We start from the raw sequence: 12,042 nt of genomic DNA, 5'->3' as shown, positions 1-12,042 counted from the left end.
TAAGTGTACTCTTTTCCCCTCTCAAGGGACTAATATTTTAAATTGGTCTCATCCTGAATACCATGAAACCAAGGGTTTGGTGAGTTGATTTTCTGTAAAAATTAGAATAAATTCAAATGTATTAAAATAAAGACAAAGCTATTAAGGGGGAATAAAGGGGCGGGGGGGGAGACTTGCAAAATGATGTGAGGATCTTGGCAAATCTCATCCCTAACAGCATCAACAATGAAACTACAGTGTTGTCAAAAACAACCATATCAGGATTCTGGAGATTTATCAAAGGCATTTGACATATTAAGCATTTATTCAAGAAAACTGAAAGAATGACAGAGCAGTGGAGATAGGAATTTTTGCCTGGGGTTGTCTCCCCCATTTTCCCACCGGGGCCTCCCAGCTTCTTCCCACTGCCATGAAAATCACTGCTGGAGGAGGCTGACTTGATTTGGAGCTGAGTGGGAAGCCTCAGGCCCTGGGGATACTGGAAGTAGTAGGGATCTCAGAGTAGAAGGAATGGGCAAGGCTGAGGAGGTCTCCTAACTAGCTTAAGTGGGGATCCTGGTCTCAAAGATTGATAAAGTCAGACAGGAAGTCCAGGGAATGAGACAGCCTCAGTTGGCCCCATATATCCCGAGGGGCCACACGCATGCTTGGGAGAGCTGGAGAGAGCCCTGTCAACCCACAAATCTGTGCAACTTGCTCACAGGGAGGCTGTGTGCATGTGCTGAGAAAATGCAAGAGGGACGGGTAGGGAGCAAAGGTCCGACTTGGAAAATGCCTGAGCCCAGGCCACTGGCACAGGGCCTCACTGACTCCGGTGTTTGAGCACCACCTCTGAGCCATCACAAGCTGACCTTGAAACTAGGCTGATCTGTTGTAACTCTGAGAGGAAGCCAGATTAAAATTAAAGAATTAAAAACAAACAAACAAACAAGAACTGAGCAGCCATCAGCTGCTGCACACTGTTGGGGAGACATAACCTGTAGTTAGTTCAGCAATGACTAAGCAAACAATAAACAAAACAAAACACAACTCTCCTTGGGAGGAATCGGAATTCAGAGTTGTGACAATCTATTTTTTAAATGTCGACTTTTACCCCTGGCTGCATAGCTCAGTTGGTTAGAGCGTTATCCTGATATGCCACGGTTACAGGGTTCGATCCCCAGTCAGGGCACATACAAGAAAAAAAAAAAAAAAATCAATAAATAAAAAATAAAATAAAATGCCCACTTTTGAACAACAAATTCCAAGACATGCAAAGAAACAGGAAAGTGTGACCTACACTGAGGACAAGAGCGGCCAATAGAACCGTTCCCTGTGGGGGTCCAGATGGTGGACTTGAAAGCACTGACCGCTTTGTATGGCATGCCTGTTCATGTGACCATCTCCCTGATCCCACCGTGGCTGCAGGCAGGGCAGGGACCACGCTGCTTGCTTCCTGTGACAGGGCAGGCTTGAACAAAGGATGGAAATGACAGTGGCACCCAGCAGGGCCAACAGCCTGAGCTTGTCCTTAGATGGTGAGAGGTCAGCCTCAGTATCCACCGTGAGAGGCTACCTGGGAGCTGGTGACAGGAGGACACGAGGCTCCTCCAGGCTGCCAGGCTTCACCACCAATGCGCCAGGAGCGGGAACCAGTCCACTAGAAGAAGGCAAAGGGCTGAGTTTTGCTGTTGGTTTAATTTATTACTGTTTGACATCCAGTGACACTGACATACCCCCGCCGGGCCTGCGGACCCCGGGCCCCAGCGAGTGTGACCTGTCCAATAAAATACAGTACAAGGAGTGGACGGCTACACACATGCATCCACGGCTTAAACTACAGTGATTCCAAACTGCGGCCGCAACAGTACTGCCAGGAAAGGAAAAGAAAAACAGGTGCCGTGTGTTCCCCAATTCATAATTCTTTTTTTTGCCATTTTAAACAGTTAATGCTGTTAACAAACGCTACTGATGCCAGGACAGGACCAGACACAAACAGCCCTACATCTTCTCTGCCGTATAAATATGGAAGATTTTTGTTTATACAGTTATACCCCACGTCTGAAACTACATCTGCTGCTACCCGTTACTGCTAAGAGCTACACCGCCTCGGCTCTGGGACGAGGGGCTTGGGGTCGACTCTGGAATGTCCGGATTCAGTCTTCCTCGCTGCCACTTCCTGAGCGGTCCTGGAGGGGGACAGGAGAAGAGAGCATGAGTTGTCTGCATCCTGGAGGGGACCCTGAGACTGAAACACTGGTGGAGGCAATGGAACTGCTTTTCCTGGGTGTGTGTGAGCAGCACAGGCACTGTGAGGCTGGAGGTGGAGCCGTCTCTGGCCTCAGCCCCTTCTGCCACGCCATCTGTCGCCTGAGGACTGGCCCTGTACCCACACGGACTCTTCCTTGGAATCTGGGAGTCTCACCAGGTCCTCCCTGTTTCATCCCACTGCTGTTTGCCCTGTCCTTGTGCCCCTGACCTTGCATTTCAAAACCACCGTGGCTGTTCCTGACCATCTTTGCTCTGCTGTTTAAACATTTTGAGCAGCTTGGCAAGGGCCATAAAATGCCCTGCTGGATCTGGACTGGGCAGGTGGGGCACTCTTATAGTCCAGACCTCCTCTCCTGAAGCACGGGCACACCTCCTCGTGTTCAGGGCAGCACTGACACCCTCAGAAGGTCATGCATGTCTTCAGTCAGATTTATTGCAAGGTACTTAGTTTTGCTATTATTACAAATGGCTATAGAAGAAGAGCAACACCAAAATGGCATCTACTGAGCTTGGCCAGGAGCCTGGCCCCATAATCCAGTCCACCTCTCGGCTTTGTAGAAGCGGAAACTGAGGCTCGGAAGTAAAGTGAACTAACTGCCCAGGTCCCACCTCAGGGAAGGGCCAGGTGTCTGGACTGGGACCAGGAGGCAAAGCTTATTTAGACTCAGCACATGGGTCTGCTCCCGCACCCCATATCCCCCAACTGTGGGCTTGACAAGCCTGCTGCTTCTTCCCAGTGTGTGGGACCACAGCCTGCAACAGGGGACATGCATCGGCCCCATTCATGGTTTTTGCTCCATACCATTTTATGATTGTGGATCCAGGTCTTTTTTAAGCCAGTAGCGTTGTTAGGAAATCCTCCCAGGCTGGCCAGAACAGAGCCCCGAGCGCAGAGACCCAGGCACATGGGGTTAAGGACACTGTGACAGCTGTAACTGGACGGCAAGGCACTGTGTCTGCTTGGGAAGGCTGAGGGGACAGGGACCGTACAGGGGCATCTCGAATCCCAGTGTCTCCTGCCCCTGAGCTCAAAAAAGACCTGGCCCCACCTATAGGGCCATGGCAGGACAGCCCTGGGGTCCTGGCAGGCAGCTGTGCAGGCTGCTGCAGTGGGAACAGAACGGGATACCCACCCTGTCCCCAGACGCCCACTGGTGCAGAGGACTGGTTTTAGCGTCACATGGACTTGGGCTTAAGTTACATGTCATATAACGATGAGCCTCAGCTTCCCCATCTGTGGAGTGGGGATGTGAGAGCCTAACAGGTGTACCAGTTAATAATGCGGATTTTATAATCAGAAAACACGATAATTTCAAGAGAACATCAGAAGTGCTTTATTCAAAATAATGTCCATCGCTAGCTACACATTTCCCCATCTTTCAGGTAATTTGTGGATACCGTCCCAACAGAACTTTTCTTGTTTCTAGGCAAACGATTCAGAGACCCAATTTTCCACTTCTTCGTACGTTTTGAAGTGCTGCTCAGAAAGTGCATGTGTCATCGATCAGAACAAGTGGTAATCTGAAGGAGCAAGGTCTGGTGAATACGGCGGTGGGTTAATACTTCCCAGGCAAGATTTTTTAACGTGTCTTTAACTGGTTTTGAAGTGTGTGATGGTGCGTCATCATGAAGCAAAATTACTTTGCCGTGTCTTCTGGCCCATTCTGGTCGTTTTACAATCAAAGCGTCATTCAAATTGATTATTTGTTGTCGGTAGCAATCAGTAGTAACGGTTTCACCTGGTTTTAGAAGCTCATAATACACCACACCTTCCTGATCCCACCAAATGCAGAGCATTGTCTTCTTTCCAAAGCGATTTGGCCTTGCAGTCGATGTTGATGGTTGACCTGGATCAACCCATGATTTTGTGCGTTTGGGATTCTCAAAATAAATCCACTTTTCATCGCCAGTCACAATTCGATGCAAAAAAGACTTTCTTTTGTGCCGTTGAAGCAACATTTTACCGATGACTTTTCGGTTTTCCATTTGTATTTCGTTCAGTTGATGTGGCAGCCATTTTCCTTCCTTTGAAATCTTTCCCATTGCTTGTAAACGATCAGGAATTGTTTGCTGAGCAACATTTAATCTTTCTGCAAGTTGTTTTTGAGTTTGATATGCATCTTCATCCAATAATGCTTGTAATTGTTGGTCTTCAAACTTTTTCGGTTGACCTGGACGTTCTTTGTCTTTCACATTGAAATCATCACTTTTAAAGCGTTTAAACCAGTGTTCACAAGTATCTTGAGATGGAGCACTTTCACCATAAGCTTCCCAAAGTATACAATAACTTTCAGCAGCACTTTTCTTCAAAATAAAGTAATGAATTAAAACTTCCCGCAAATGCTCTTTCGTTGGCACGAAATTCGACATTTTTAAGTGTAAAAATATCTCTGATGTTAACACCTTCAGCAAATTTGACATATGAAGTTTTGAAGCTTGCTATCAATACAACAAAATAACATACATATCAAATCGCATATATACAAACCTATGTGTAACTCCATCGATTGAAAAAAATCCGCATTATTAACCGGTACACCTGGTATGGGTCCAGGAGCTGGCATGGGGATGGACTTCCAATGACCCAACTGCCACTGGACCTCCTGCCTGTTCCAGGGCCTTGGGGCTTACCTCTTCCTGTTCCTCCTCACTGTCATCGTCACTCACCACCGGCTTGGCCCGGGACCCACGGCTTGGCCGCCGCCGGCCCCCCTTCAGCCGATCCTGTGCCTTCTCCTTCCGGCCCAGCTTGATCTTCACTTTAACCGAGCGGGCTGGGGTGGGATCAAAAAGGGGGGGAAACATTAGCTTGGGAGAGATGCCGTGCTCTCCCAAGTTGGGGGCACCTGGGAGCTGGGCAGGTTGTGAATGGACGGGGCACGAGACCTCTGGTTCTCTCAGGTGGGCATGAACCCTGTGATCCTGACTATCCCAGGAAGCCACAACCACCCACCCAGATACCCCAGGACTCACACTCAGACTCCGAGCCTTCCTCCTCGCCCTCCTCCTCCTCCTCGCTCTCCTCGCCTTCGCTGTCATCCTCTTTCTCTATTTTCTGCCGCACGCTGGTGAAAACGGACTGTAGGACAATGGAGTCTTCGTAGATCTGGGCAGAAACACGCGGGTATTGAGAGGGCTGGGGCATAATGGAGGGGGAGCTCTGGCCAGATTGGCCCATGTGGGACAGAGGGACATCTCAACTGTCCTTTCCCAATCGGTGCCCAAGAGAACATCAGGATTATGAAATGGTTCCAGATAAAAGGTCAGGTGTGTTAGTTTAGAAATAGCTGAAGGTAAAAACACACACTCACACATACACACCCCCGCCAAACAAAGAAAGAGCTGAAGGATCCTCCCCCAGAATCACAGTGAGCACTTTTAAAGGCTCCGTGATCTGCAGTAACCAGAAATGCACATCCCTTATTTTCCCCAAATTTATTACTATAAAACCTTTTCCAGGAGGCACCTATCCCAAACACACTTGGCAAAACTTTGCTACACTGAGACTGTGTGTTAATTTCATCATAGGAAAGGAAACATCCGTAAGATTCCTTTCAAGAGTTCCCTAGTGAATTCCAAATAAAATTCCAAGATAAACAGGAGTTGTTCACAGGGCCACCTGGATGGATGGGACTGAGTCTCCTTTCTCTATTTTACTTGCCTTTATTTTCTGCCCTTTTTTTCAGTAATGAACACATACTGCTTTTCTAATAAGTAAAATATTCCAAATTGTTGAGAATTATTTTTACACCAGTCAATTCAAACTGGAGCGAGGAGCATGGTAGTTTGGGGCCCAGCTGTGAAGGTGGCAAAGGCTGGGAAGGGGCGCCCCCTTACCAGGGAGCCTTCCAGGTTGAAGGTCTGCGCGTTCTGGCACAGCAGCATGACATCCTTTTCCAAGTCGTTGAGGCTACGGTACTTGTGGTTGCGGATGCGCTCCTGCGGGGACCAGAGAGCAGCCTTACCGCTGGGCTCCTCCTTGTGCCTGGGGACCTGGGGCTGGGAGTCCCTCTGCTTAACAAGGTCACAGCCCAGTCTCGGGCTCCTCTGTGCAGACTCAGAAGCCCAGACCCACTGAACACAAGAGCCACATGATTGAGGCCTGAAGTCTGGGTAACCCTGCAGGAGTCCCGAACGCTGGTGGCCTGGTGACACATCCTTGGGACACTTGGGGCCACAAGGAACCCCAAGAGACAATGATTGGGTCTCTAGCCAGGGGGCCCATGGTCCTGGGTCAGTGAGAGAGCCCCTCCCCCCACGCTGGGGTTACCTTAATCTTCTTGAAGTCCACGGGCTTGCGGATGAGCTCGTAGTACTCGGGCAGCTCCTTGCGGGAGGGCAGCTGGATGAACACCTCGCTGAGCTGACGTCCACTACTACTGTAAGGGAACAGAACGGACATTACTCACAGGCCCTGCCAACTGGGGGAGCCTGGAACATTCCGGAGAGGCAACCATGCATGGAGAGGTCAGGGAAGTATTTCAATCCAGGCTCTGAGCTCACCCAACTTCCCCGACCCCCTCAGCCCATGTGCCACAAAGCCAGCCTTGGCACTGGACAGATAACGATTATGCATGAGGCAAATACCAGTTTGCTCGGTGCTGGGAGCGCTGAGCACCAGCATTTTCAGAGAGGTGACTGTTTGCAAGCATGTTGTGTGTCTCTTGCAGGCAGCACTTAGGAGCAGTGACCGTCAGAGAATCTGGCAAAAACCCAGGGAGAAAGATGCCCCCCAGCAAGATGTTAAAGATAAAAGCTGTTTTCTGGCCCTTTCCTCAGATTCCTTGTTTTCCACAGGGAGCTGAGGAAAGATGTGGCACGTGTACCCATGAGAGACGACCGGGCCTCCTGCACCCACTCCTGGGTCTCACTCGTGGAGAAACCTATGCAGCAGGCCAGCAGGTTGCGCCACACCTGAGCCTTAGGGACAGGAGCTCAGATGAGATATCATTCCGGGGAGGGAGTAAGCAGGACCTGGATTCAAGACCTCAAGGATCAGGGGAGAAGACAATGCCCCCTGTGCCAGTCTCCCTGCTGTTCAGCCAGCCTGGAGGATGGCGGTTCTGCCTCCAGGAACCTAATGTGCCCCAGGGGTTCCGTCCTGCTGGGGCTCCAAAACAGCCAGCAGAGGCCCAGGGCCATCTGGGGAGTTGGTGACCTGGTGGCAACCTTGCTCTCCAGGCCTCTCTCCCTACCCAGGTGCCTACACATCCCAGCTGTGCTTTTATCCAGGTCCTGCCGCTCAGCTGCCCCATCTCCTTCCGGCTGCTTCACCACTCAGGCTTTTCAGTCACATCTGAGACCGTGGATTCAGGCCCAGAGCTGCCTCTAGGCGGAGCCCCTTTGGCTCAACTGCTTTCCTTTTCTTTTCAACGGAATTCTCAAAGGACAGAGCAGCCTGCCCACTCCACCCCCAAGTTTGTCCCCACTCCTCTTGTTTTTGTTTACTATTCTGGAAGACAGTAGTGACAACACAACTGCTCTTCGGGTTTTGTCGCTGGATGCCCCAATTTCATAATGGCCTTAGGGAGCAGCTTGGCCAGCACCGCCTCCCCAGGGCTGTTCCCAGTGGGATCCCTGGAAGCCTTTGTTCATCTGGGGTTTTTGTGCATCATGAGGGCCCTGGCCTGAAAGACGGGCTGGAACCCGCTCCCTGCACCTTACTTGCCTTGGACAACTGCCATCACTTGCTGTGGGCCAGACACACTTTAACGCGGGTTCTCATCACACTGTTATTTTAATTGTTGTGATGAAGGAACTAAGGCAAAAGTTCAGCCTGCCCTGGCAGGACACAGCTCACCTCGGGCCTTGCCTTCCTCCCAGTGTTACATGAGGACACCAGTAAGTGACCGCCTCCTGCTTTCTGTCCTGCCCTGTGCAGGGTCAGGTGTCACAGGTACAGGAGGGCACACCACTTCCAGGCTGTCCTTCCCAGCCAGGGAGCTCCTCCCTGACACAGGCTTCCTTTCTCTCATGAACAGGCGGGTGGGTGGTTTGGCAACAAGCAACTGGAATTCATTTGTGTAAACTCCAAAAATGAGAACAGGTAACAAAACATGCAGAGCCCTCCTTTCTCACGGCAGTGTCATCCCACACTTTGGCACGATGTTGGGGAGCATTGCATTTTACACTCTGACCCAGGACTCTCACCCACACGTGTAAAATAACAAGTTCTGTGGGGCATTAGTCTCCCTTACAAAGTGCAATGGAATCCAATTTCTACTCTATCTCACTGAGAAATGCCAGCTGGGACCCACAAAATTCACTTCACAGCCCACTACTGGGCACAGACTTCCAGCTTGGAAAGCCCTGCTTGAAGTGCCAGGGCCAGTGGAGCCTGGCCACACGCCCTGTCACCTGTGAAATCCATGCAGGTGGCCGGCCTCAGGGGTGCATGTGGCCCTCTAGGAAGCTCCAGAGGTGGAACTCTAGTGCTGTAATAGAGCAGAAAGTTTCATAAGACCCCCCTCTCCTCTGCCAGCCTAAGAAATTGTTTGAGAGCCAAGAAACAGGGCTTCCTCTTATAAATCTCTGGGGGAAATCACGTCTTTGAGGAATAAAGGCCCACCTGCCACCAGCCCGACAACCCTTCTCAACTGAAATAAGCTCTGAGTGCAGAGACCTTGACCTGGGTGTACACGAGGAGGGAGAGGGTGCCAGAACCACAGGGCCTTTTAAAGCTGTCCTCTCTCAGACAGCCAAGGCTTCTTGGAAAGCCACTGATTTAAGATTTTAATTGCTCAGAAGTCCCTTGGAGAGTCAGTCCACTAAACCCCAAGCCATTGGCTTGAGATCAAGAGCCATCCAGACTGGCTTACCAACCCTCATCTCTCTCTTTATTTAATATGTTTTTATTGATTTCAGAGAAGGGAGGAGTGATAAAAAGATCAATGATGAGATGACTCCTGCACGCCCCACTCTGTGGATAGAGCCCACAACTTGGGCATGTGCCCTGACCAGGAATCGAACCGGTGACCTCCTGGTTCATAGGTCAACATTCAACTATTGAGCCATGCTGGCTGGGCCCTCCTCATCTCTTTATCAGAGGTGGATACCCCACAGCTCTCCACCTCCTGTAAATAAATCCCAAAGTCCTTCTGACAAGTCGCACAGTCCTCCAGGATGGACTGTCCACGGCCTCTGATGTCAGTGTCCCTCTCTGTACCCCCTCACACCCACGTCAGGGCCCACGTCACTGCTCTCCTAAGAAACCCAGGATTCTGCCCTCCCTCAGCACAAATGTCACCTTCTCCTGAGAGTGTTCTGACCCCTGTCCACCTTGCTCTCAGACCTCTTAATAAAAAAGGAGGCGTGAGCTGTAAGACAAAGGCACACATCTTCAGCACTTGGCTCCCTGAGGTGCCCAAGGCTCCTGTGAGCCTCCCTGACCTTTGACACTGGCTGAGCTTGGCTTTTTCTTGAACTTGATGTTACAGGATCACACAGGGTGAGCCCCCAGGCCTGGCAGTGCCCCTCACTGCCATCCGTGAGATTTACCTGTTGGTGCAGGTAGCAGTTCACTGTTTAGTAACTGCTTTGTGCTACAGAGCAGGCACCCCCTGTGGTCCACTTATCCATCTGCTGTTGAGGGGCACGCAGGCCGTGTCTGGCTTGGGATATTATATAAAACAAGTGGTTGTGGACACTTGTGTCTGACTTTTCGGCTCGCATCTCTCGGGAATTTACCTGGGAGCAGAAGTGCTGGGTCACAGGGCAGAGGACACCCAGCTCCGGTAGCTACTGAGCCTGTGTCCACTCCAGCAGCAGGTGAGCATCCTGGTTCTGTGCAGATGCACTTGCTTCCGTCGCTCCTCCTCGATGTGGGTGGTCTACATCCTGCTGTGCATTGTTATCGCTTTGTGGTTTTAATTCACATGTCCACCTTTACACAGGTGCACTGGGGTCTGACAGCCTGTCAGACACACCTGTTCATGTCTTTGCTTCCCCTGGGAGTGCTCTGTTGGACATATTTATTGCAACCCCTTCTCCAATCTATGGCGTGTCTTCTTACTCCCTGGATGGTCTTTAGGTGAGTAGATACTAGTGTTAATCAAAGTCTAATTTATCAGTATTTCCTCTTATAACTGGCGTTTCTCCTGCCCTGTTAGAGAAATCTTTGCCTACTCCCAGGTCACAGAGATATTTTCTAGAAGTTTGGATATTTTCACCTTTTTACATGATTAGATATGAGGCCGGTCACCCTGGTTGGTTTCTGTCCATAGAAGTTACCATTCATCCCACCACACCCAGAACACGAGCCATGAGGGCAGAGGCCTTGCCTGTTTTATTCACTGTTCTGTCTGTGTCACCTGGAACAAAGCCTAGTATGCAGCAGGTGCTCAAAAAACATTTGATGAATGGAGGAAGAGAGAGCTCAGAGTGAAAGCCTCAGGGTCACAGGACAGGGCTTGAACCTGGGTGCCTCACCACCCCCAACCCCGTGTGGTCATTAATACACCATCCCGCTATAGAAAACACTCTGTAACAACTACCAGGAGTCCCACTGCAGAGCACACCTCCTATCTTGTGAGACTTGCTCTGAAAAAGCTCCTGCAGACAGTTGTTCGGAACTCCATCCCCAGCTCTGACCATGTCCGGCAGTCCTGGCAGGGGTGGGATGAAAATGAAGGAGCATGGAAGAATCATGAAGCTGTCAGCATCAGCCCCATGACCCCAATTCAGACAGGAAGGAAGGAAGCGCCTGCCATGGCCCTAATGCCTCTAGCTCAGGCTGTCACCGGTTTGGCAATAGCAACCATGGCTGTTGCTGACAATCCATATGATGATGAGAAAAATGATGTTATTCTACCTCTAGATGTCAGCTGCCAGAGCAGGGACTTTCCTCAACCTCATCACTGCCCAGTCCCCATCACTACAACAGGACATGATATGCAGGAGGTGCTCAGAGAGACCAAAGTCTTGTCTAATTTTACAAGCCTTTCTCCTTGGAGCTTGAATAGCCTTGGTGGGGACCCTTATTATTTAACCTGCACAGACAGTGTCTGCCTCTCTGTGGAAAAGTGCCCTCCCCTACACTAACTTGGGGTTCTGGTGGGGCTGACCATCATCAAGCAGGACCACAGCACCAGCCAGCCAAGCATAGTCCTTCTCTGGGATTTTCTACCAGCAGCTGGGGAAGCAGCAGTCGCTTGTGGTAGCCATGGTTCAGCCATGAGAACCGTGGGAGGAGAGAGGTGACTGACGACTCTAGGTCCCAAGAACTAGTCTTCATTAACTCCTCCATGGCCTCCAGGCCAAAGAAATCCCTTCTCTGCCAGAAGGGCTTAGAACTGGGTTCCTGGTGTGCAGAAGCCAAAAGTCTGAATTGACACATCCCTTTGAGTATATTATTTGGTTTAGCCTTAAAATAAAATTACCTCTCCTGGAAGAGGAACAAAGAATCAGAAGAGAACAACAGAGCCCTGAAAATACAGAAGCATGGACTTTCAGTATCTAAGGGATCATCTATCAGTACCCCTCGCTAAACAGATGGAAAAAACCACAGAGACTATGAAAGGTGGCTATACACACACACACACACACAGAAAATTGGTGGCAGGCAGGACTTAGCCCCTGGGCTAAGTCAGCGACTCTACCTCCTATATCATACCCCACTCTAAATCAAGGGTCAGCAACGCTTTTCTGTAAACAGTCACTGTAAATATTTTAGGCTTTGTGGGCCATACCATATCTGTCACAATTATTCAACTTGGCCATTGTTGCACAAAAGCAGCCACAGACTTTACAGGCGAATGGGCTCTGACTGTGTTCCAATAAAACTTTATTTATAAA

At 50.1% G+C, this 12,042-nt stretch overlaps 1 protein-coding gene across 9 annotated transcripts in view; it reads right to left on the bottom strand.

Moving 5' to 3' along the window:
- Positions 1-282: 282 nt before the first annotated feature.
- Positions 283-12,042, bottom strand: part of SMARCA4 (SWI/SNF related BAF chromatin remodeling complex subunit ATPase 4) — a 100,257-nt gene continuing 88,497 nt past the window's right edge. For 6 of the 9 annotated variants that reach the window (XM_080674940.1, XM_080674941.1, XM_080674935.1 and 3 more), the window contains 5 exons: positions 6,521-6,629; positions 6,088-6,189; positions 5,224-5,356; positions 4,882-5,024; positions 283-2,168 (listed from right to left, as the gene is read on the bottom strand). In XM_080674940.1, the coding sequence (XP_080531066.1) occupies positions 2,136-2,168; positions 4,882-5,024; positions 5,224-5,356; positions 6,088-6,189; positions 6,521-6,629 (520 nt within the window). In that variant the 3' untranslated portion in view covers positions 283-2,135. The remainder of the gene's footprint in view (positions 2,169-4,881; positions 5,025-5,223; positions 5,357-6,087; positions 6,190-6,520; positions 6,630-12,042) is intronic. The other 3 variants (XM_080674936.1, XM_080674933.1, XM_080674939.1) reach the window with 1 other exon arrangement.

Source organism: Plecotus auritus (genome assembly GCF_963455305.1).
Source record: "Plecotus auritus genome assembly, chromosome: 6".
Classification (NCBI taxonomy): Eukaryota; Metazoa; Chordata; class Mammalia; order Chiroptera; family Vespertilionidae; genus Plecotus; species Plecotus auritus.
Note: the sequence above shows the minus strand (reverse complement) of the source record. Positions and strands in the feature narration are given on the sequence as shown.